The sequence below is a fragment of the Heterodontus francisci genome, chromosome 46 (assembly GCF_036365525.1).
Source record: "Heterodontus francisci isolate sHetFra1 chromosome 46, sHetFra1.hap1, whole genome shotgun sequence".
NCBI classification, from domain to species: Eukaryota; Metazoa; Chordata; class Chondrichthyes; order Heterodontiformes; family Heterodontidae; genus Heterodontus; species Heterodontus francisci.
The window spans coordinates 13410159-13434888 of record NC_090416.1 but is presented as its reverse complement, the minus strand read 5'-3'; the positions used below and the strand labels follow the sequence as shown (position 1 = coordinate 13434888).

The following is a 24730-nucleotide window of genomic DNA, read 5'->3' as shown; positions in this document are numbered from 1 at the left end:
CACGTAGGTTTCATTATTTTCATTCGTGGGATATGGCCAGTGCCACATTTCGTGCCCGGAGTTAATGGTGTTCCTGAACTACAATCAGTCCTTGGAGCAGTGGTGCTCTCACACCGCTGTTAGGTAGGGAATCCCAGGCTTTTGACAAGCAGGACAATGAAGCTACGGCGATGAATGCCCCCAATCTCAGGTGAGAAATTCGGGAAGTGAAGGTGCTCCCACGATACTGCAGCTCTTGCCCTTCTCGGATACTGTAGATGCCACGCACTGCAGCCGCAGAGCTGAAAGGATGAGATAGAGGGGTCGAATGGCCATCCTCATCCAGACTGACCAGGTGTCCTTTTGGCAAGGCTGCATCCACTCCTTGCGTGTAGCCTCACCAGACAAGATCTTCGACCCGCTAGAGGCTTGCAAAGTGATAGACTGACCTAGATCACATCATCATCATTTAGGAAACCTGTCCCTCCCCATGACTGGTACTTCTTTACAACTCTATAAAATGGCGCAGTTCCGACTGGGATCTACCTGCTTCACATGTGACCCATCGGGTTGGGAGGATCCCCAATTCCCTGATGAACTACCAGATGTGCGGACGTGGGTTCAACACTGGAAATCTTCTCCTCTTCCCTTCGCTTAAGGCAAGCAGCTTTGGGGTTCAGATTCCTCTCTGTGAGGAGACGAAAAGGGCACAGTGAATTTTTGTTTCGGGATTATCCCTGCACAAATCGCATTCAAAGATCCACCCGCAGCCAAAACCGATTAAGATATTATAAAACGAAGAGACTGTGAACAAAAAGGGAGACAATGGAATGAATCTTGACCGGGGGCGGGGAGGTGGGGAGGGGGTGTGCAGGCTGCGTAGACAGGGGAGAAGGGCAGGGGTTTCTGTCTGAAAATCCAGAAGTTCAGGATTCCCCGCACGCTGTGGAATTTCGTATCCACGGCGTCCGTAGTTTTTAGCTTGACAGAATTCGCCAGCCGGAAGTCAGCCTAATTGACAGGCTTGTCTTTCAGCTGGGTGGGGAACAATCCAGAGCACAACAGACGCAGGTAAGCCACCGACTGCCGCCAGTGGGGTGTGGGCTGTGGTGGAGGTTGGGGAGATGATCGGGGTGGGGGGGGGGGAAGCACTGACCCACTTTCCCCAAGGCCTGGGCCACAGTTGACCCCGCACAGCAGCTTAAATAAACTATTTAACGGGTCAACCTGCCTCCCGGGTAGCGGGTTGGCTGCCCACACCCCTGTCCCGCCCTCATTGAACCCTCTAACATTTTAACAACACAGCCGACGACCCCAACGCAACCTGTTTTTTGGGGAGTTATGGTTCAACCCAATGTACTTCCATCTCTTCATCACTTTCCCTTCCGCTACCCACCCCCCGCACCCCCCCCAACCACCCATCTCCTGAAAGTGCAGGCTTTAGTTTCCAAGATCCCTAAGCAAACGTGGGATATTCAAACTCTGAGTGTGGCGCGGGGGGGGGGGGGGGGGGGGGCTCTTCACAACTAATCCTCATCATGTGCACACCCAACGTCCCCACGCGCGCATCCTCCAGGGTTTGCTGTACAGCAGCCAGAATTGGGAACCCTGGTTGACGCCCCAACCATTCCGTCCCATCCAAGGTCACAGGCTGACTGTCCCACCCCTACCTCACCCATCACTCAAGACCCAACCCCAGATAAGCCATCCCATTTGCATTCCCTCCCATGCACCCCCCACTCCCCAACAACCTCCGCCAATTATCCTTATGCCCGTGTAAGTGCGGATGATAATTAATGCTGAATTTGAGACATGTTGGCCAACAACTGGATTGAGACTCGGTTTCCCTCGGGAAATGGGCAATGCTGGCAAGGCCAGCATTTGTTGCCCATCCCTAATTATCCCTTGCGATGGTGGTGGTGGGCCTTCTGAAGCCCATGTGGTGAAGGCAATCCACCAGTACCACTGTGTGGTGTTTTCCAGTTGTTATAATCAGGAAAGGGGGGAGCGGAAGCAAATTCCATAGTAACCTCCAAAAGGAAATTAGTTATGTACTTAAAAAGGAAAAAATTTGCAAGGTTATGGGGAAGAGAGTAGAGCGGGACTAATTGGAAAGCTCCTTCTCAGAGCCAGCACAGGCATGATGGGACGAATGGCCTCCTTCCGTGCTGCATGATCCTATTCTGTATGATTCTAAAAGTCATAAGCCTTGCCAACTGACCTCTGACTTGTTGCTCCAGCCCCAAGATGACGGAGACGGCCTGGTGGAGGATCAGGAGCTTCGTCTGTGGCTTGTCATTCTTCATGTGCAGCTGACACATCCGCCCCAGCTCCTTAAACGCCTCGTTGATATCCCGGACGCGTAGGCGCTCGCGGGCGTTGTTTGCCATCCTCCGGTCCTTCTCTCGTTCGGCTTTCTGCTCCGGATTCAAGTCGTCATCTTCGTGATTGCTGGAACGAATTAAGGCAGGTGCAGTCAGCATTTCTGTTTGGTTAAAACCTCCCTTTTGGGTAGTACTTCCAAAGAGCCGACACAAGCACGATGGGCCGAATGGCCTCCTCCTGTGCTGTAAGATTCCACAGTTTGGTTCTTGTGTTTGGTTTGTTGGAGCAGTGAAATAAATGTCACATTTTTTTTTAACATAAGGCAGGAGGGCAAAACAGTTGGTGCCCGGTTAGACGATCTCAGTGCCCCTGGACTATGGAGGAAGATTTTCTGTGAACGGAGCCAACAGGGGGAGGCCATTCAGCCCCTCAGTCCTTCTCCGCGATTCATTTAGATCATGTCTGATGTGCATCTCAAAACCACTTGCCCACCTCTAATCCCTAACCCTCGATACTCACCTTAGAGAGGGGGGGGTTGTAGTGAACGTTCACTAGATTGATTCCTAGGGTTAGAGGGCTGTCCTGTGGGGATAGATTGAGTAGGATGAACCTGTACTCTCTGGAATTTAGGTGGTCCCATTGGAACATATAAAATTCAGGGAGGGCTTGACAGGGTAGATGCCGAGAATCAGGAATATGATTCGGCCATTTCGGACTGAGGAGGAGGAGAAATTTCTTCAGTCAGAGTGTTGTGAATCTTTGGAATTCCGTACCCCAGAGAGCTGCGGATCCTCAGTCTCTGAGTATATTCAAGACCGAGATCGATCGAGAGTAGGACAACACGGGAATCAAGGCATTTAGGGATAGTGCAGGAATGTGGAGTTGTAGTAGATCAGCCATGATCTTTTTGAATGCTGGCCTTTTGGCCTCCTGCTGCTCTTATTATTTATATTCTTATACCCTTATCTCACAAAAATCTATTGATCTCCGTGTTGAAAGCCCCAGCATCCACAGCCTTTTGGGGAGAGTTAGGCTGTTCGGGGGTGATGTCAAGAAGCATTCCTTCACACAAATGGGGAGTGTGATCAAAGTACAAAGAACAGTACAGCACAGGAACAGGCCATTCGGCCCTCCAAGCCTGCGCCAATCTCGAAGCCTGCCTAAACTAAAACCTTCTGCACTTCCGGGGACCATATCCGTCTATTCCCATCCTATTCATGTATTTGTCAAGATGCCCCTTAAACATCGCGATCGCACCTGCTTCCACCGCCTCCCCCGGCAGCAAATTCCAGGCACTCACCACCCTCTGTGTAAAGAACTTGCCTCGCACATCCCCATCTAAACTTTGCCCCTCGCACCTTAAGCCTATGTCCCCTAGTAACTGACTCTTCCACCCTGGGGAAAAAGCTTCCGACTATCCACTCTGTCCATGCCACTCATAACTTTGTAAACCTCGATCATGTCGCCCCTCCACCTCCGTCGTTCTCAGTGAAAACAATCCGAGTTTATCCAACCTCTCCTCATAGCTAATGCCCTCCAGACCGGGCAACATCCTGGTAAACCTCTGGAACTCTTCCCTCCGCTACCCCAGAAAAGCTGTTGAGGCTGGGGTTCAGCTGGATATTTCAAAACTGAGAGTGACAGAGTTTTTATTAGGTGTGGGGTATTAAAGGATACGGAACCAAGGCGGGTAGAGAGAGTTAAGGTACAGATTAGCTGTGAGCTAACCGAGTGGCAGAACAGGCTCGAGGGGCTGAATGGCCTGTTGCCCTGCTGCCATAAGGTACCAGGGAACGCCACTGAAGCAGCGTGCTCAGCACACAGTTGGGCGTCTTTCTGAAGATAGGGAAATGGGTGTGCAGTTACAGCGGACAGAACATTGAAAAGCACAACAGGCCTTATTGCGTCGACTGGCCACTTCCTGTTCTGTGAGATTCCAACTTTCCCGCGAGGGTAGAGGTATACCTTGATCTGCTGCGTCCCAATTTGTCTTTTCTGGGATCATTGCCGTCATCGTCCTCGGACAAGTCGTCCTCCAGCTGGGAGCTGAGGCTGTTTTCCTTCTCTTTGTCATCTGCTTTGGCTTCTGCGGAGAGGGCGGAGGAGAGCGCCTGTGCCCCGGATGTGAAAGCTGCCGAAATAAGCAGAGACGGCGTTACCACAGCCGATCGGCAAACCCCACCGCACCCCGGGTGTACATAAAGTGCTTGCTCGGCGGCTCAGTCGGCACACTGTTACATCGCTCAGGTGTCGACTGTGGCCCAGCGGGTCGCTCTCTCGCCTCTGAAGTCAGAAGGTGGTCGGTTCGAGCCCCACAATCCAGGCTGACACTCCCAGTGCAGTACTGATGGAGCACTGCACTGTCAGAGGGGACGTCTTTCGGATGAGACGTTCAACCCAGGTTCCACCTGCATGTAAAAGAACAGCGCTGCTTAAAGAAGCGCAGTGAGGTTCTCTTGCTGTCCTAGTCAACATTCCTTCGTCAACTATCATCAGAAGACAAATCAGCTCATTAGATGGTTCTGTGATCTTGCTGCACACAAATGAATAAGCTCTGTGACTGCACTGCAAAAATCAGGGACGATACCAGAGTGGTTACAGCGATCAGAAAAGGACTGAACAGGCTGGGGGCTCTTTTCTGTAGAAAAGGCTGAGGGTTGACCCGATAAAGGTTTTTATTATTATAAAAGGGTTTGATAGGGTAGACATTGAGATGATGTTTCCACCTCTACCATCTAGAAGGACAAAGGCAGCAAATACATGGGAACACCACCACCTGCAAGTTCCCCTCCAAGTCACACACCATCCTGACTTGGAACTATATCGGCCGTTCCTTCACTGTCGCTGGGTCAAAATCCTGGAACTCCCTCCCTAACAGCACTGTGGGTGTACCTACCCCACATAGACTGCAGCGGTTCAAGAAGGCAGCTCACCACCACCTTCTCAAGGGCAATTAGGGATGGGCAATAAATGCTGGCCTGGCCAGTGACGCCTACATCCCATGAATGAATAAAAAAAAAAACTTGTAGGGAAAACCAGAACTAGGGGGCTGTCATTTTAAGATAGTCACTAATAAATCCAATGGGGAATTCAGGAGAAACTTCTTTCCCCAGAGAGTGGTGAGAATGTGGAACTCACTACCCAGGGAGTCCATTTAAGGGGAAGCTGGATAAACACATGAGGGAGAAAGGAATAGAAGGATATGTAGATAGGGTGAGATGGAGAGGGGGTGGGAGGTGACTCGTGTGGAGCAGAAACACCAGCACGAAGCAGATGGGCCGAATGGCCGGTTTCTGTTCCATAAATTCAAATGATTATTTTAATAATTTCTTCTGATTTGGCCAGGGACAGGAGAGTGTGGCTGCAGTTGAGGGGACCCAGAGGGCAGGAGTGCAGCAGCCTCAGACTTTGTGATTGTCCAACAGGTTTGAGGTTGTTTCAGCTCATTTGGATGAGAGTGGGGGCTGCAGGGTGGATGAGCAACCTGACCATGGCACCATGGTACAGGAAGCCATTCAAGTGGAGGAACAAAAAAGGAATATAGTGGTAGTCGGGGACAGTATAGTTAGGAGAATTGACTCTGTTCTCTGCAGCAAAGAGCAAGAGTCCTGACGGCTGCATTGCCTGCCCGGTGCCAAGGTTCGGGACATCTGCTCAGGGCTGGAGAGAAACCTACAGTGGGAGGGGGAGGATCCAGTCGACGTGGTCCATGTAGGTACTAACGACATAGGAAAGAGCAGGAAAGAGGTTCTGCATAGTCAGCATGAGGAACTTGGTGCCAAATTAAGACGCAGAACCTCATAAGGTAATAATCTCTGGATTATTACTTGAGCCACGTGCAAATTGGCACAGGGCAAATAAGATTAGAGAATTAATGCGTGGCTGAAAGACTGGTGTGGTAGAAGTGGGTTCCGGTTTGTGGGGCACTGGCACCAGTACTGGGAAAGTGGTGGCTGCACCATTGCGACAGTCTACACCTGAACCGTGCTGGGGCTGGTGTTCTAGCGAGCCGCATAACTAGGGAAGTAGAGAGGGTTTTAAGCTGAATAGTGGGGGCAAGGGATCAAATTTGGGAAGATATTGTAAATCAAGGAATAGAGACAAGGCAAGAGAGAAAGGTATTAATATGGGAAATGATAAACAGACTGTGACAGGAAGGGACAAAGCATACAAATCTAAGAGTAAATCAACAGATAAGGCTAGAGGTTACAAAAATAATAGAAGGACAAAACTAAAGACTCTTTTTCTGAATGTTCGTAGCATTCAAAACAAAACAGATAAACTGAGAGTGCAAATAGAAATAAATAAGTACGATCTGATAGCCATTTCAGAGCCTTGGCTACTGACTTAGATTGGCACCTGAATATTGAAGGGTACGTGGCATTTAGGAAGGACAGGAAGTTCAGGAGACCAGGATGTAGAAGCAGTTTAGGTAGGGATGAGAAATCATAAAGGCAAGAAGTCACTAGTGGGAGTGGTGTACAGGCCACCTAACATTAACCACACTGTAGGATGGGGTATAAAGGAAGAAATAATGGCAGCTTGGCAGAGAGGTACAGAGATAATTATGGGAGATTTTAACCTACATATAGACTGGAAAAATCAGATGGGCAGAGGTAGCCTAGATAAGGAGTACATAGAATGTATTCAGGATAATTTCTTGGAACAATACTTTCGGAGCCAACCAGAGAGCAGGCTATACTAGACCTAGTATTGTGCAATGAGATAGGATTAATTAATGACCTCATAGTTAAGGTGCCCCTAGGTAGCAGCAATCATAATATGATTGCATTTTACATTCAGTTTGAGGGACAGAAGAATGGGTCCAAGACTTGTATTTTAAACTTAAATAAGGGCAATTATGAGGGCATGAAAGCAGAGCTAGCTAAAGTGAATTGGCAAATCAGGTTAAGGCATAGGTCAATAGAGATGCAGTGGCAGACATTTAAGGGATATTTCAGAGTATACAGAATAGATACATTTCAATGAGAAAGTAAAGTACCAAGGGTGGGACTCGCCATCTGCGGTTAACTAAAACAGATAAAGATAGCAACAAACTTAAAGAAAAGGCTGCATTTGCTGCCACTAGGTGGCGCTGCACTGACACATGCACAAATGCAGCCTGTTCAACCTGAACATCACAGTCAGCGATGTTCGGGCAGCTGCCAGGACTAAAGATGGCGCTGCTCAAATAATCACACAAAGGCAACGTAAACACATGGTTGAACACAGTGGCCGGAGAGATCGGCCGGTTGGGGAACGGCCGGAGGGATGGTGGCTGGCTGGGGAAAGGCCGGAGAAGGCGGGGATGCGGGGGGGTGCGGGGGGTCAAAACGGCCAGAGAGGGCGGGGGGAAAACGGCCAGAGAGGGCCCGGGGGGGGGGGGGGGGGGGGGGAGAAACGCAGGTGCAGGGGAAAAATGGCCAGAGAGGGCGGGGGAAAACAGCCAGAGGGTGCCCGGGGGTGGCGGGGGAAAACGCGGGTGCAGAGGAAAAACGGCCAGAGAGGGCGGGGATGGGGGTCAAAACGGCCAGGGAGGGCGGGGATGGGGGTCAAATGGCCAGAGAGGGCAGGGGATGGGGGGGGCTCAAAACGGCCAGAGAGGGCAGGGGGTGGGGGGGGGATAAAGAGAGAAAAGAATGGCCGGAGAGAACGGGATATCGGGTGGGGGGGGGGGGGGGGGGAGGGAATTGCCGGAGAAAGCGGGCAGGGAGGCAGGAGGAGAGCGCACCCACCGCCACCAAGGTCTTCGGCCGCTCTCTCCCCGCTCCCCCACCACTGTCTCCCACACTCCGCTCTCTCCCCGCTTCTCCGCTTGCTCTTTCCCCCGCGTCATGCGATGACCTCATCTGGGCATAAGTACCAGTCCTGGCAATTTAGGTGATGGCGTCATCCGCGCATGCGCCAACCGGTCCTGGCAATGCGGAACACAGCACATGAGCAGAGAGCAGGAGCCCGTTTGCGCATGTGTGTAGGTTGGCGCAGTCGGATGACGTCCCCGCCGGCTGCGTTGTCGAGAATCACTTTGTAAAGAAAAAGCACATAATTGCGCAAAGATAGGAGGCAGGTCAGAAGATTGGACAGAATATGAAAAACAACAAAGAACGACTAAAAGATTGATGAGGAATTTAAAATTAGAGTACGAGAGAAAGCTTGCTAGAAATATAAAGACAGATAGTAAGAGTTTCTATAGATACTTAAAAAAGAAGAGTTACCAAAGTAAGCATTGATCCTATAGAAAGTGTGTCTGGGGAATTAATGATGGATAATAAGGAGATGGCAGATGAATTGAACAGATATTTTGTATCGGTCTTCACTATTGAGGATACAGGTAACATCCCAGTATTTGCTGTAAGTCAGGAAATGGAAGGGAGGGAGGAACTCAAGAAAATTACAATCACCAGGGAAGTGGTACTGAACAAATTGTTGGAGCTGTGGGCTGACAAGTCCCCGAGTCCTGATGGACTTCATCCTAGGGTCTTAAAAGAAGTGGCGAGTGAGATAGTTGATGCATTAGTTTTAATTTTCAATTCCCTAGATTCGGGGAAGGTTCCATTAGATTGGAAAATAGCGAATGTAACTCCTTTATTCAAAAAGGGAGGGAGACAGAAAGCAGGAAACTACAGGCCAGTTAGCTTAACGTCAGTCTTAGGGAAAATATTAGAAGCTATTATTAAAGACGCTATAGCAGGGCATTTAGAAAAATTCAAGGTAATCAGGCAGAGCCAACATGGATTTTTGAAAGGGAAATCATGTTTAACCAATTTATTGGAGTTCTTTGAGGGAGTTACATGTGCTGTGGATAAAGGGGAACCGGTGGATGCCTTGTACTTAGATTTCCAGAAGGCATTTGATAAGGTGCCACATCAAAGGTTATTGCAGAAAATAAACGCTCATGGTGTAGGGGGTAACATATTGGCATGGATAGAAGATTGGCTAGCTAACAGGAAACAGAGAGTAGGCATAAATGGGTAATTTTCTGGTTGGCAAAATGTAACGAATGGTGTGCCACAGGGACCTGTGCTGGGGGCCTCAACGTTTTACAATTTATATAAATGATTTAGATGAAGGGACTGAAGGTATGGTTGCTAAATTTGCTGATGACACAAAGATAGGCAAGAACGTAACTTGTGAAGAGGACGTAAGGGAACTACAAAGGGATATAGATAGGTTAAGTGAGTGGGCAAATACCTGGCAAACTGAATATAATGTGGGAAAGTGGGGAATTGTCCACTTTGGCAGGAAGAATAAAAAAGCGCATCATCTAAATGGTGAGAGATTGCAGAGCTCTGAGATGCAGAGGGATCTGGGTGTCCTAGTGCATGAATCGCAAAAGGTTAGTCTGCAGGTACAGCGCATAATTAGGAAAGCTAGTAGAATGTTATCGTTTATCGCGAGGTGAATTGAATACAAAAGTAAGGAGGTTATGCTTCAGTTATACAGGGTATCGGTGAGACCACATCCGGAGTACTGCGTACAGTACCGGTCTCCTTATTTTAAGGAAGGATGTAAATGCGTTGGAGGCAGTACAGAGAAGGTTTACTAGACTAATACCTGGAATGTGTGGGCTGTCTTACCAGGAAAGATTGGACAGGCTAGGTTTGTATCCACTGGAATTTAGAAGAGTAAGAGGCGACTTGATTGAAACATACAGGATCCTGAGGGGTCTTGACAGGGTGGATGTGGAAAGGATGTTTCCTCTTGTAGGAGAATCTAGAACTAGGGGTCACTGTTTAAAAATAAGGGGTCGATGAGGAGAAATTTTTTCTCTCAGAGGGTCGTGAGTCTTTGGAATTCCCTTCCTCAAAAGGCGGTGGAAGCAGAGTCTTTGAATATTTTTAAGGCAGAGGTAGATAGATACTTGATAAGCAAGGGGGTGAAAGGTTATCGGGGGTCGGCGGGAATGTGGAGTAATCAGTTCAGCCATGAACTTACTGAATGGCAGAGCAGGCTCAAAGGGCCTACTCTCGCCCCAATTCGTATGCTAGTTCGATAGATATCTGTCTCCTTTCTTCATACGTGAGCTATTTGACTATTGATGGCCAACACATCCAGGTCCAGCTGAACCCTAGCTTTGTCTACTTTTCAGGCACAGGGGAAGGGGGAATGGGGTTGCTTGATAGTGATCAGGAATCCTACCTGATTTTCCCCACTCCCTAGTCCAGAGGCACTGCAGGTAACTATAGTGCTGCAATCACTTAACTCAACACAGAGCTGTGACCTTCCCAGACTGAAGAGGTCAGTGCCACACAGTGCCTCTAAACACCGACACCTCAGGGGGATTTCTGTACTTGCGTTCTCAGTAATGTGCAAGAGAAGGTCTACCTCGACACACATCCTGGGCCTGGTGGTTCAGTCCCGCTGCTGCAAGAGCTGCAGACACAACGCTGGGCAGGCCCGACAGACTGGAATGGACATTGGTTGCGTCATCCCGATGAGTGGCCACCTGTGGAGAAAGCAAAAGGACACGGTTAGTCTGGCGGCAAAAGATTAGATCCACAACTTGTATTTGTGCGTGGTGTCAGCTGTGGCTCAGTGGGTAGCAAACTCTTTCTGTCTCGAGTCAGAAGGTCGTGGGTTCAAATCCCACTCCAAGAGGCTTCAACACAAAATACCAGGCTGATGCTTCCAGCATCAGTGTCAGACGGAGGGGCAGCACTGAGGGAGCGCAGTGCTGTCGGACAGAAGGGTAGGAGCGCTGCACTGTCAGACGGAGGGGCAGCGCCGAGGGAATGCTGCTCTGTCGGATCGAAGGGCAGGTGGGAGCACAGCACTGTCGGAGGGGCTGCACCGAGGGAGCAGAAGGTTGTAGATTCGAGGCCCACGCCACAGCCCATAACCCAGACTGATACTCCTGGTGCCCGTATGGAGGGAGTGCTGCATTGTCATAGGTACGGTGTTTCGGATGAGACGTCAGACTCAGGCGGACGTAAAAGATTCCATGGCACTATTTCGAAGAGGAGATGGGAGGAATTCTCCTTGTTGTCCTGCCCAACATTTATACCTCAACCAACAACACTGAAAAAAATCACTTTGTGGGAGCTTGTGGTTGCTGCTTTTCCTACATTACAACAACGACAACATTTCAAAAAAGGGCTTCATTGGCTGTAAAGCACTTTGGGCCACCCTGAGGCTGCGAAAGGTGCCGTATATTAACGCAAGACATTCCTTGCAAGACTTTTTCCAGAGTCAGATAGGTGACGAGGCTCAAAGTCCAGCTGTCACTTTGAGTCGGGAGCACCAGGTGGCGCCAATGTCTGTCAGTAGCGTTCAGTGAGTCAACTCCAGCACAATGACCAAACCTTGGTCTAACTCTCCAGTTTCTACCCTTGCAGCTTGCACTGTGTTCCTCGTTACCTTTGGGTGCCAGCTTCCATAAGAGTGGGTCCAATAGTGCGAGTGGCCAGGACCCGATTTGCCCACAATTTGGTCTGCTGCAGAAGGCAGGGCTTAAATCATAAAATATTGCAGCACAGGAGGTGGTCATTCGGCCCATCATGCTTGTGCCAGCTCAAGGGCAAAATCTCAGACCCGCATTCACATCGGTCTGCACTGGTGTCAGTTATCTGCAGGCCATTGCTGATCGCCAGAGAACCATAATCTTCACTCCTCTGGGCACCTTTAAACAGTAAACTTCTAACAGAGCAAGAGGAGGAGGCCATTCAGCCCCTCGAGCCTGTTCCACCATTCAATGAGATCATGGCTGACCTGTATCAACTCCATCTCCCCCGCTTGGTTCCGCAACCCTTAATCCCCCTTAACCCAACAAAAATCGATCAATCTCAGTTTTGAAATTTCCAATCGGCACCTTGTCTGATTAAACTCACTCAGATGGTGGTGGAGAAAGTGGGGTGGCGGCGGGTGGGGGCGGGGAAGTGAGGGGTTAGCCCTATATTGGATTTCTCTTGCTTAAAAAAACCTCTTGCTAATTGGATTCAGGCACAGGTTACAAAGCAGGCAATGCTTTTCCTGACTTGCAATTCTGACTGCACTTCCAAATCGAGCCCATTGGCTGCGAAGCACTGAGGACGTCGGGAAAGAACGAACAGTTCGGGGGCTCTTTTTCTTTCGAAAAGAGAAGGCTGAGGGGGTGGCCTGACAGAGATCTTTAAAATGACGAAAGGGTTTCAACAGGGTAGACGTAGAGAAGATGTTCCCGCGTGCGAGGGAGACCAGAATTAGAGGACATAAGATAAATCCAATGGGGAATTCGGGAGAAACTTCTTTCCCCAGGAGAGAGAGTGGTGAGAATGTGGAACTCGCCACCACAGGGAGTGGTTGCGGGGAGCAGCAGAGATGCAGTTAAGGGGCAGTTGGATAAACACACAAGGGAGAAAGGAACAGAAGGATACGGAAACAGAGCAGAAGGGCTGAGTGGCCTGTCTTCAGTGCCGTAAATTCCACGTAGCAGAAGACACACAGCAATGAGGGAATCAAATCCTTAAGAGGAGAGAGAATTTAAAACGCATCTTTCCCAGCGACTCGCAGGAGCCGTACCCTCTAATAATCAGCAGCAGTGCTACTCGTCGTCACGCCTCCCCGTGATAAAAACTGGCTGCGGAAATTCAATCAAGACCTTTTGGTTACAAATCTCATTTTGAGACTACTTCTGGAAACCCAGAATATCAGATTCTTCCACCACGGATGAAAGGATTATTCCAGGGTGAAACACGACTAAATCCTTATCCTGGAGCGCCCATCGGATAAACAACCCCTGGGAATTACGTTTTTTTTTTACAATTATGAAGCTACTGGCTCTGGGATCAAATGAAGGCGACTCAGCCCCTTGAGCCTGTTCTTCCATTCAATTAGATTATGGCTGATCTATATCTGAACAGCATATCCCTTGATGTCCTTAATTGTCAAACGCTCTACTCTATCTCGGTCTTCAATTTCAATCGACTTCCAGCATCCACAGCCTTTTAAAGGGAGGGAGCTCCAACTTTCCCACTTCCTGAAAGAAGTGCTTCCCAATTTCACTCCTGTTTGGCCTACCTCTTAATTTTGAGATTATGGTCCCTTGTGCAAGATCCGTGACCCCCCCCCCCACACACTTTCTACGCTATCGCATCCTTTTGTCATTCCAAACACCTTGAGTAGATCACCCCTCAACTCTCCCAATTCCTCAACTCTCCCAATTCCAGTTTGGTTGGCTTCTTGGTCTTAGAGGCCGGTGTGTGGAGTTGAAGCATTAAAACCTCCTCCAACCGCTTCCCCCCCACCCCCCCTCCTTTCTCTCTCTGCCATTTGCTTCCCACCGATCCTCAAGGTATGCACTCCCACAGAAGAGCTGGCTGTGCTCCACTACCTCATTGAAAAGCTGCGTTTATCAACGGGCTTAATGAGGTGCTAGCAAAGCTTCCCAGAGCCCAGTCTCAGCACAGGAACCACACTAAATATATCTCATCCAAGTGTGAGCCCAAACAACAACTTGAATTTATATAGCACCCTTCAACGTAATAAAACATCCCATTCGCGAAGCATCATCAGACGATATTTGGCACCAAGCAGGTGTTTGGACCGGTGACCCAAAACGTGGTCAAAGAGGTCAGTTTTAAGGAGCGTCTTAAAGGAGGAGAGAGAGAGAGAGGCGGAGAGGTTTAGGAGGAATTCCAGAGCTTAGGGCCCCCCAGGCAGCTGAAGGCATGGCCGCCAATGGTGGAGCGATGGAATCGGGATGCTCAAGAGGCCAGAACTGGAGCAGCGCAGAGATCTCGGAGGGTTGGAGGAGGTTACGGGCGAGGCTACGGAGGGATTTGAAAACGAGGACCAGAATTTTTAAATCTTTCCAATTTTAATAGACAGCAAGTGCCAGCAGGCTGTTCAATCATGGGGGCATCATTGCCCCCCATCTCTCACCCAATGTCCACACTCACACACTTTCAACAGGGCTCACTGGGTAGCAAGCAGGTGACAGAAGCTTGGCGGATTTTTGTCCCCCCCCCCTTCGTAGTGGCCTGTTGTATCCTGTGTGCTGCAGCATCAGCACACTTTATATTTGAAATGGCTTAGTATTATAAACTGCTCAAGAAGCACAGCTATTTTTGTATGTGGGGGGGGGGGGTGGTGGGGAGTAGGGGGGTGAATAGGAGGGCTGCTTTTACAGACACACAACATGGCACAGTCTGTCGACCTTAAAGGACTCGCTTTTTTTTTATATACTGTCTTTCATGACTGCAGGACAGGACTGCCAAAGCACTTTACAGCCAATGAAGTACTTTTTGAAGTGTTCTGATATAAGAAATGAAAAATCTCACAAACAGCAATGAGATAACAACCTTCTCTCAGGTGCTGCTGATTGAGGAATAAATATTGGCCCCGGGGCCGCTGGGGAGAACTCTCCCCGCTCTTCTGCCAAAGAGAGGCCATGGGATCTTTTACGCCCAGCTGAGATCGGGGCCTCGGTTTATTGTCTCACCTTGAAAGACAGCACCTCCGACAGTGCAGCACTCCCTCAGTACCGGCAGTGGGAGTGTCAGCCTGGATCATGGGCTCGGGTCTCTCGGAGTTGGGCTCAAACCCACGACCCCCTTGCTTAGAGGCGAGTGCGCTTACACACTGCCAACGCCATCAGGCGGATGTGAAACGTGCCGTGTTTCAACATGACAACAGGGTGACCACACTTCCAAGAGTACCTCATTGGCTGTGAAGCACTTTGGGATGCCCTGAAGTCATGAAAGGCACTATATGAAGACAAGTATCTCTCATCTCTTTCTGTTCTGCTCAAGCATCAGTTTCCCCGCCTCGACCGACACAAGAAAAACGACTAACTTTTTATCTCACCGAACCTTCCAGGTTATTGTTGATGCAAACTGGCAGTCACATTTACACACTGCAATCGTTGCTACCCCCCTTGACTATCGCATGTATTAAACGAATACCGGTCTTCAAAACCACGAAAGCTTTTGAAACACAGAAGAAAGTGCTCCCACTTGCGTCAGGGGAGACCACAACTAAGTGGGGGGGGGGTGCCCCCATCAATATAAGACAGTCAGTCACTAATAAGTCCGATGGGGATTTAAGGAGAAACTTCTTCACCCAGAGAGTGGTGAGAATGTGGAACTCGTTACCACAGGGAGTGGTTGCGGGGGAATAGCAGAGATACATTTAAGGGGAAGCTGGATAAACACACGAGGGAGAAAGGAATAGAGGGATCTGTTGATAGGCTGAGATGAAGAGGGGGTGGGAGGAGTGGAGCACAAACGCCGTCATAAACTGGTTGGTTGAATGGCTCGTTTCTGTGCTGTATTCTATGTAAAACTGAGTTTTGTTTTAATCCAAAGTGCCCGGGGTCCGAAGATGTCCCGAAAAACCTTTGGTTTTTGGCTGAACTTTCACACCCTCGTAAAAACGTCATGTTGAATAGTGGCTTTGTAAATAGTGGCTTTTTTGCAAGCTGGAGACAAAGAGGAACTCAAAGGTGGAGGTCTCTTCCCCCTCCCCCGACCCTCAAACCCTCTCTCCTCCCCCATTCGCCACGCTTCACAAAGTCCGACACAGTTTAAAAATAAAACGTCGGGGTAATTTGTCTTCTCAGAGCAGGTTAAAGAAACTTTTCTTCAGCTAAAGAGAAACCCAGACGGCAGGTGTGCATACAGTCAGCTGGACGCCTGTGTCACTCCACAAGGCGGGCCTCACCAGATTGGCTTCCCTTTCATTGTGCTCTGCATTAGCATACAGCTGTCTGCTCCTGCTTGGGTGGCAAAGGAAGGGGGTGGGGTGGACATGGTGGGGGGGGGGGGGGGGGGGGAGGAGGGAAGGAGTTGGGGGAGGGGGGGGTGAAAAAAAAGAGTGGAAGATCCATCAACGGAGCAAGTTTAACATTCCACACAAGAGGGCCTTTCAAAATAAAAGTCTCTCCTGACCCTCATCTGCCGAGAGGCATCCCTCGGGTTTTAACCAAAAGTCACAACTTGTATTCACATAGCGCCTTGAAGATAACTAAACGTCCAACGCCAGGCATTACACAGGAGCGTTACAGAGCAAAATTTGACACTGAGCCACATATTAGGCACAGGCGACCAAGAGGTAGCTTTTAAGGAGGGGGTGGGGGAGGAGGGAGAGGGGGGGATTAGGGAGAGAAATTCAGAGCTTAGGGCCCGTGCAGCCAAAGGCACGGCCGCCAGTGGTGGGGGGGCAGCGATTAAAACTGGCGGTGCTCTGTCGCTTCGAGTCAGAAGGTCTTGGGGGGGGGGGGGTGGGGGGAAAAAAAAAAGAGACCCACTCCAGAAACTTGAGCCCTCAATCTCGGCTGAGCTTCCCAGTGCCAGTACTGAGGGAGTGCTGCACTGTCGGAGGTGCCACCTTCCAGCACGAGACGTTAAACCGAGGCTCCCATCTGCACTCTCAGGCGGATGTAAAAGATCCCACGGCCACGACTGGAGAATAAGTGGGGTGGGGGAGGAGTTCTCATTCCCCCGCCCTCTGTCATGGGGCCAATATGTATCCCTCAGTCATCACCACTAAAACGAACTATCTGGCCACGATGACTAACTTTTTTTTGCGGGTTCTTAGCGTGCACAACTTGGCTGCCACATTTCCTTCCATACAGCAGCTTCAATAAAGGCATTTCATTGGCTCTAAAAGAGTTTTGGGACGTCCTGAGGTAGTGATTAAAAAAAAGCATCCTGGTTTTTTTTCCCTTCGGTTTTCCAGTTTTTCTTTCCCTAAGCACTGCCAGGCTGGGGGCTCATCTGATTGCCCGTTGCAAATTCAGCAGAAGCTCCGCAGAGCCCCGAGCAAAGGACGCAACCATCGATCGGGCAGTTTCCCCTGGGTATCTGCAGACCTTACTCTGGCGCAACAGCGGGAAAATCGGGTGAACTCCCGCACAGGGACAATATAATAAAAACTTTAATACTGAGCCACCTAAGGAGATATTAGGCCAGATGATCGAAGCTCAAAGAGGTAGATCTTAAGGAGCATCTTAAAGGGGGGAGAGACAGAGAGAGAGAGGCGGAGAAGTTTAGGGAGGGAATTCCAGAGCTTAGGGCCCCCCAGTCAGCTGACGGCAAGGCCGCCAATGGTGGAGCGATGGGAATTGGGGGGATGCGCAAATGGCCGGAATTGGAGGAGCGCAGAGATCTCGGAGTGTTGAAGGGGCCGGAGGAGGGTTACAGAGACAGGGATGGGCGAGGCTATGGAGGGATTTGAAGACGAGGATGAGAATTTTAAAATCCAGAGACGAGACCAATTATCCAGCTTTCACTGGAGGCAGCAGGATCCCTGGAACCAAACCCCAGTACCTCCAAGGCAGGTGCAATGAAGGAATGAGGACAAGTCAGACATGTAGATATAAATCTTTGGGGTAAGTGACCTGTTGAAAAACTGACCATCTCCGGGACTTTTTATGCGGGGTTTCAGTGCTCAGACAGGAAACCACACTGCATGAACTAGGTGCAGGATCTGCCAGGAATGGTTAGGTAGAATTTACAGCACAGAAACCAGCCATCCAGTCACATTGGTCTCTGCTAGTGTTTATGCTCAGCATATCCTTCTATTCCTTTCTCCCTCATGTGTTTATGCAGCTTCCCCCTTAAATGTATCTCTGCTATTCCCCTCAACCACTCCCTGTGGTAGCGAGTTCCACATTCTCACCACTCTCTGGGGAAAGAGATTTCTCCCGAATTCCCCACTGGATTTATTAGTGACTGTCTTATATTGATGGCCCCCAAGTTCTGGTCTCCCCAGCAAGTGGAACCGTTTTCCCTATACCAACCCTCTTATAATGTGAAAGACCTCTATCAGTTTACCCCCCACCCTCAGCCTTCTCAAAAGAGCCCCAGCCTGTTCAGTCTTTCCCACTAGTTAGCCCTGTCAATTTTTCATGTGCCTTCTCCAGTGCAGGCTGAGGGGCATCACAACTTTAGCTCTCCCTTAGTTATCACTCCAACGGATTCTCAGGATGAAAGGCCATCACCGCACGGTGAATCATTTCTTTATCGGGGCCTCCTCGCAAGCCAGCTTGTATTGTGAAGCTTTTGCAGGGAAAAACACTCACAAATCTGCCGGTAAAATAGCCCCATATCTGCTCCCTTGCAGATGCCAACTGATCTGCTGTATAAAGGGCAGTGTATCTGTTTCTCTTATTTATTCTATTTTTGCAAGCTTTCCATTGACGCAGAGTTTATCAGCACTGGCAGATGTCGCTGATAGGGAGCGCCCGCGCACCTGGCTGGTTCTGTGCCACACCCCCATAACGGCTCCGCCCGTCTGACAGGTACACACCAGGTGAGCAAACAGGAGCAGGTGTCTCTCCCAATAAAACTGGCACAATAAGGCTGGGATCGCTTGCGGTGCTGCAGTGGAATTTCCGATTGTGGTATGCATCTACCCAGGGAACTGCAACAGCTAACCGCCCTCACTTAACTCGCAGTGGCACTGAGCTGTTGGCCTGGACTCTCCGCCCAGCCGCTAGACAGGCGGGCGAACAATTCGGCGATCCCCAGCTGAGCTTCAGGCCCCAGTGTTATCATCAGGATCTGTAGCTTCCACTAGGATATCAAGTCATTCTGGAGGCGAGATATCCCCTTCCCCCAAGACTAGCAGTACTGCCACAGACCAGATGGGCCGAATTTCCTGCTTCTCTCTCCACAGATGCTGCCTGACCTGCCGAGCATTTCCAGCGCTTTCTGTTTTTATTATTGTTTTTCTCCATCTGCTCTACCTTACAAACCTCTATTAACCATCTCTTAACCATCCCTATTCCAAGGAGAACAATCCTAACTGTCCCAGTAACTCCGGCAGTAGCGGATATCCATCGTTCCTGCTTGACCACTGGCACTCACCATTGACGCTGACCGAGCCGACGGCCCCTGGTTGGGTGCGGTGTAGCCTGACCCCAAGGTTGCGACCAGCCCGCTGTGCGAGGAAGGCCCGAGCAGGCTGTGCAGGTCTCCGTGGCTGCTGGGCAAACTCGACGAGGGCCCCACTGCGTGGTTGCGCAGGATGTGAATGGCATCATCCAACCTGTCCAGGCGATCCTCCATCCGGCTTTGCTGAATGAAGCAGAGAGAGAAGGCAGACTCTGTGTGAACCGTGCGGAAACATGGACAATATTGAAAGCCTTGGGTAAAGCAAATCCCACATAACACTATACATTAGGAGTGGCACAGTGGTTAGCACCGCAGCCTCACAGCTCCAGGGACCCGGGTTCGATTCTGGGTACTGCCTGTGCGGAGTTTGCACGTTCTTCCTGTGTCTGCGTGGGTTTCCGCCGGGTGCTCCGGTTTCCTCCCACAGCCAAAGACTTGCAGGTTGATAGGTAAATTGGCCATTGAAAATTGCCCCTAGTGTAGGTAGGTGGTAGGAGAATAGTGGGGATGTGGTAGAGAATATGGGGTTAATGTAGGATTAGTATGAATGGGTAGTTGTTGGTCGGCACAGACTCGGTAGGCTGAAGGGCCTGTTTCAGTGCTGTATCTCAAAATAAATAAAAAATGCTCTAAAAGTAAGGCAGGGTGAGAGCAACAAGAGATCATAAACTGGCAAAAAAAATACATTTAGAATCAGCTGTCAAGAACCAATAAGCAGCTGAAATGATCTCCCAGGCAGGGTACTGAGCCACACACTTTCAGACATTGAAAAGTGCAGTTGAATACCAGGCTGAGATAGTTAAAGAACTTTGGAGAACTTTTTGAGAGGGTGCAATACCTCTACATGTATGAATGCTGCACGTACCAAGCATTAATGCTAAGGAGGCAAGCATAACGTCTACACATACTGAGCCTTAGTTCCCTTAGGGACTATGAAACCAGCCATAAAACTTGGGAAAAGATGTTTTTCCTCTTTTTTAAAAAAAAATATTCATTCATGGGGATGTGAGCGTCGATGGCTAGGCCAACATTTATTGCCCAGGAGAAGTTGGTGGTGAGCTGCCAGCGATACTGTTCTGAGTCAGGATGGTGTGTGATTTGGGAGGGGACCTTGTAGGTGGTGGTGTCCCCATGTGCCTGCTGCTCCTGCCCTTCTGGCTGGTAGAGGGAGTTAGGAATATCCCAAACAATCTTAACACTTGGCTCTGTAGAGCTGACACTGCAGTGTGGACCCACTTGTGTTTTTCCAAAGTTGGTTGGTATTATTAGCTTCAGGGCCACAAGGCTTTGGACGACCAACATGTCTGGGAACTGAAGGAGATAGCACTGTGCTGTAGTTAAAGGGCATGAAAGGGCCAAGGGTGGAAAACCATTCAATATTCCTGATCTGACCTGTCCTAGGCAATCCAAAAAGGGCACCAGTTTGAAATCAGGTCACCAAACTATCTCATCACGCACCCGCCCGACCCAAATATGATTTAATTTGTTTTTAAAAATAATTAAATCTCCAGGCAGTCCCCACTCTGGTACAAAACTACCCATTGGCAGGCTTAGTTGCACGCATGGCAACTTCTGGTGTGCAATGCTCCACAAGTGCAGCGTGGTACACGATGAGCTGGAGGTACAACCAATATTCCATCACTTATATGACGAGAGTCTGTGCCACGAATCGAAGGAACTTTTCCACATTCAGTGGGGAGAAGTTATGAGTGAGCACTGGTATTTTATTGCTAAATTTGACTGGTAATTTGTTTTAATGTTACGTACATGGATTGTCCCAGTGGCACAGGGGCAGTTTCTCCCCTCTCCGTGCTAGTGAGACAATCTTTGTCCTGTGTTGTACCTGTCCTGGGAGTGTTTGATGGGGACAGTGTAGAGGGAGCTTTACTCTGTATCTAACCCCCGTGCTGTAGCTGTCCTGGGAGTGTTTGATGGGGGACAGTGTAGAGGGAGCTTTACTCTGTATCTAACCCCCGTGCTGTAGCTGTCCTGGGAGTGTTTGATGGGGGACAGTGTAGAGGGAGCTTTACTCTGTATCTAACCCCCGTGCTGTACCTGTCCTGGGACTGTTTGATGGGGAAAACTGAGTGTGGGATACGTTCCACTCCCTCCATCCTTAAATTCCCTCTTCTTCATGAGCACAAAATTCATACAAAACAATTAATACAACTCGAAAATATGGATAAGATGTTCTTGTGGATCAAAAAAAACCTTAAGAGGCCCTTATAGAGTATACAGCTCTTTCTAGTGAGGACATGGCAGAATTCGCCACTGAAATTAGATGTGGAGAGAGATAAAATGAGAAAATCAGAATAAAAATGTTAATAGAAAGCATTACTACCTCGCACACATCCATTAACACAGAGATTGCGTCATGTAAGTGTTCCTTAAGCTGTCGCTCTGCTGGATTTTTCTATAAGATTTAAAGAGTTGGGAAAGTCTGTTAGAAAAAAAAAAGCCATGCAAAGCAAATACAGCGAGCACAGAACAATCAAATGCAAGGAAATAGGTTATAAAAGTCTTAAACAAAGTGCACAGTTGGACCAGGCGGGGTCGCAAGCTCAGCAGGTGGCATCCAATGTTAAGCGGTGACTAGCCAATACACTGCAAAGGTTCAGGGTCGGAGGAGTTATGGGTGGGGGCTGTGGGGGGGGGGGGGGGAGGGGTGCAGGTGAAAGATGCGGGGAGAACAGAGTTCAAGTGCGAACCTCCATTGAGGCTCGTGCTCAAAAAGGTGAACTCTGCCATTCATTGAGATGGGCGGGCATGATGGAGGAGCATGCCGTCTTGATACCTGAGCCCAGGTGGCCACGGCAAGGGGGAAAGGGCATTTGTAGTCAACTGCAACGCTGTTCTTTCTAGCGCAAGTAACTGGACCGTGATTAGGCGTGGGAACCCTGGTTGATTTTCCGCTGCCTAAATCAGGGGGGCACTGACACCAATGCCAACCATCCCATTGCTGCCATGGATTAGATTAGCTGACTGATCAAAAACCTGGTCTGTAAAGGCTCACAGACTTCTTCCCTGAACCAACGTACCTATTTTTTGATCATCTCTCTCCCTTGCCCTGTTCCTCAGTCTCACCCCTCTCCTGCTGAGCATGTGGGATGACCGCTTCCGTGCCAGTGTTGATGCTTTCTTCGGCCGGAAATGCGAGGGGTATCCCGCCAGGCTGTACACCCACCCCCAATCCAATTTCCCCATGTCATCTGGTGCATCTCCGATCGGAAACAGAGAATTGAAGCTCCTTCCCAACCTACAACAGTGACCATTCGCGTTGCCACACTCTGTACTGTTAAAATGCGCTGTCGTGCACTTACGCGATATAGAATTATTCCGAACAGCACTTTTTCTTGGGTTACTCTCTCAATGCAGTCATTAAAAACAAACTAAGAGAGACTGCCAAATACCTTTCCATGGACTCCAATAGTCACAATGAACCATTTTCTAAAATGGACAAGGGATGGGAAGGAAGGAAGGAAGACTTGCACCCAATTGCTCTGGAGTGCTTCACGCAACAAATTACTTGCTGAAGTGCTGACCAGTTTGTGATGCAGGCAAACACTGCAGCCCACCGGGAGACGCCCCACAAGCAGCGATGAGTTGAATGACCAGCACGCCTGCTTCTGTCAACTTTGGCACAGGGAGGAACGTTGGCCGAAGCACCCGGGAGACCTTCGCTGCTCATGTTGGAACAGGGCCACGGGGGATCTCTTAACAATCCACCTGAACAAGCAGTTTGACGTCTCCTCCAACAGCCCAGCGCTCCCCTCTGCCTTGCACCGGCAGTGCCGGCCCAGACTGCGGGCTCAGACCTTCTGACCCGGAGCGGAGAGACTGCCGAGGACAACGGACATCGGTAATGCAACAAATACTGAGCACCAGTAGTAGTTCTTCACTCAAGAATGCTGACAACCTGGTACGATTCATGATTGGATTCCAACAGTAGCGACTTTGCCAACATTTTGCGAAGCTTACCAGTGAATGCAGGGTACTCTCATAGTTGGGGGAAGCAGAGTTCTGCCCTCCAGGTCTGGACCACTGAGTAGAAACCTACAGGGAGGCATAAGAAAAGAGCAAAATATTTCATTTGATTGTCGTTTCCCAGTGTGACCCGTCTCTCTCATTACAAATGAGAAAGAGCCAGGAACCTCCAAATTCTTTCCTCTTCTCCCACCCACCTCCTCACCCCCAGCTCCAAGTGGCCATTGTTCACATGGGATTCTAAACAATGAGTGTCAGATGGCCTTTCAACCATGAAGGCATCACACACAAAAGGGGAAAAAAAAGGAACTTGCATTTCTGTAGCACCCTTCATGACCTCAGAATATCCCAAACTGCTTCACAGCCAATGAAATACTTCTGAAGTGTAGTCACTGTTGTAACGTAGGAAGCTCGGCAGCCAATTTGCACACAGCAAGATCCATAAACAACAATGTGATAATGACCAGACATTATAGGTTTTTTTTTTTAAAAGTGATGCTGGTTGAGGGATAAATATTGGCCCCAGGACAGTGGGGAGAACTCCCCATCATTCTTCGTAATTTTGGCTGATGTACCTTTAACGTCCACCCGCTAGAGCACACGGAGCCTTGGCTTAACCATTCATCTGAAAGATGGCACCTCCGACAGGGCAGCACTCCCTCAGCGCCAACGCCGGGAGTTTCAGATTTTGTGCTCTGGAGTGGGACTCGAACCTGCAACCTCTGCATCGGAGGGAGAAAAAAGTGTGTTTCCCACCGAGCCACAACCTGATGCGCACACGCGCATATCAGAGGGAGGCACTGGCTGATGATCAGGAAGGAGAACCTGGGCTTATATCCCTGCTCCTCAGTCGAATACATGGAAGGACCTTCAGACGCTCCTGCCTGGTCTGTATGACTCACCGAGTCTGCGGGTGGGGGAATCTCCGCAGTTTAAAACAAAAACAAAGAGACAAACTGAGAACATTTACAGACAAGGCCTCAGACAGTCCCAGGAGGTTACTGTCAGTCATGCTACCAGAATGCAAGTTAAATCAGAATTCTGGTATCCCACACTTTTTAAATTTTTATTTAAAAGAAAATATTTTTACAGTGATTCATCGTAGGTCAGCGAGGTTGCCCCAAACGACGGGAGTTTTTCGTGCTCCCGCCACCATCCGTGGTTTTTAAAAAAAAAAATTAAAAGCTCCATCACAGCAAGTCTCTTCCAACTCAGTTAATCAAAGCACTCCTGTCACCTCAGGGCAACAAAAGGAGGAGAGAAAAAAAAAGAGGCCCCTCACTGACACTCAACAAAGCCAGGCTTGAAAGATCGGAGCAGCTGCTCTCTCTACAGTCCCTCCCTTGGGACTCCAGCAGGGGCACAGTGATTACATACAATTCCCGTCCAGCAAATAACCTGTTTGTCAGAAAACTTCATTCAATCAGTGCCTGGAATATCCGCTTAATAGCGGGATTAATGGGAAAGCCCAGCAGAGCTGCAGCGGCACAGGGGAATTCCGGCTCCCTGAAGCTTTGTGCACCTGCTCAGAATATCTGCACATTGACAGGCTTGGCTTTCATTTCTTGCACCTCCTAATTTGCTGGTTTTTTTTGCAGCACCACCCACAACCCCACCTCGGGTTTAGG

The 24730-nt window shown here is 49.4% G+C and overlaps 1 protein-coding gene across 3 annotated transcripts in view; it reads right to left on the bottom strand.

The window, feature by feature from the left end:
- The window catches only part of LOC137356843 (transcription factor 12-like), a 96944-nt gene that overhangs the window by 7476 nt on the left and 64738 nt on the right, over nucleotides 1-24730 (bottom strand). For 2 of the 3 annotated variants that reach the window (XM_068022676.1, XM_068022678.1), the window contains exons 7-13: nucleotides 23097-23169; nucleotides 21460-21531; nucleotides 19092-19301; nucleotides 10630-10750; nucleotides 4270-4435; nucleotides 2201-2430; nucleotides 526-667 (exon numbers count right to left, since the gene is read on the bottom strand). In XM_068022676.1, the coding sequence (XP_067878777.1) occupies nucleotides 531-667; nucleotides 2201-2430; nucleotides 4270-4435; nucleotides 10630-10750; nucleotides 19092-19301; nucleotides 21460-21531; nucleotides 23097-23169 (1009 nt within the window). In that variant the 3' untranslated portion in view covers nucleotides 526-530. The remainder of the gene's footprint in view (nucleotides 1-525; nucleotides 668-2200; nucleotides 2431-4269; nucleotides 4436-10629; nucleotides 10751-19091; nucleotides 19302-21459; nucleotides 21532-23096; nucleotides 23170-24730) is intronic. The other variant, XM_068022677.1, reaches the window with a different exon arrangement.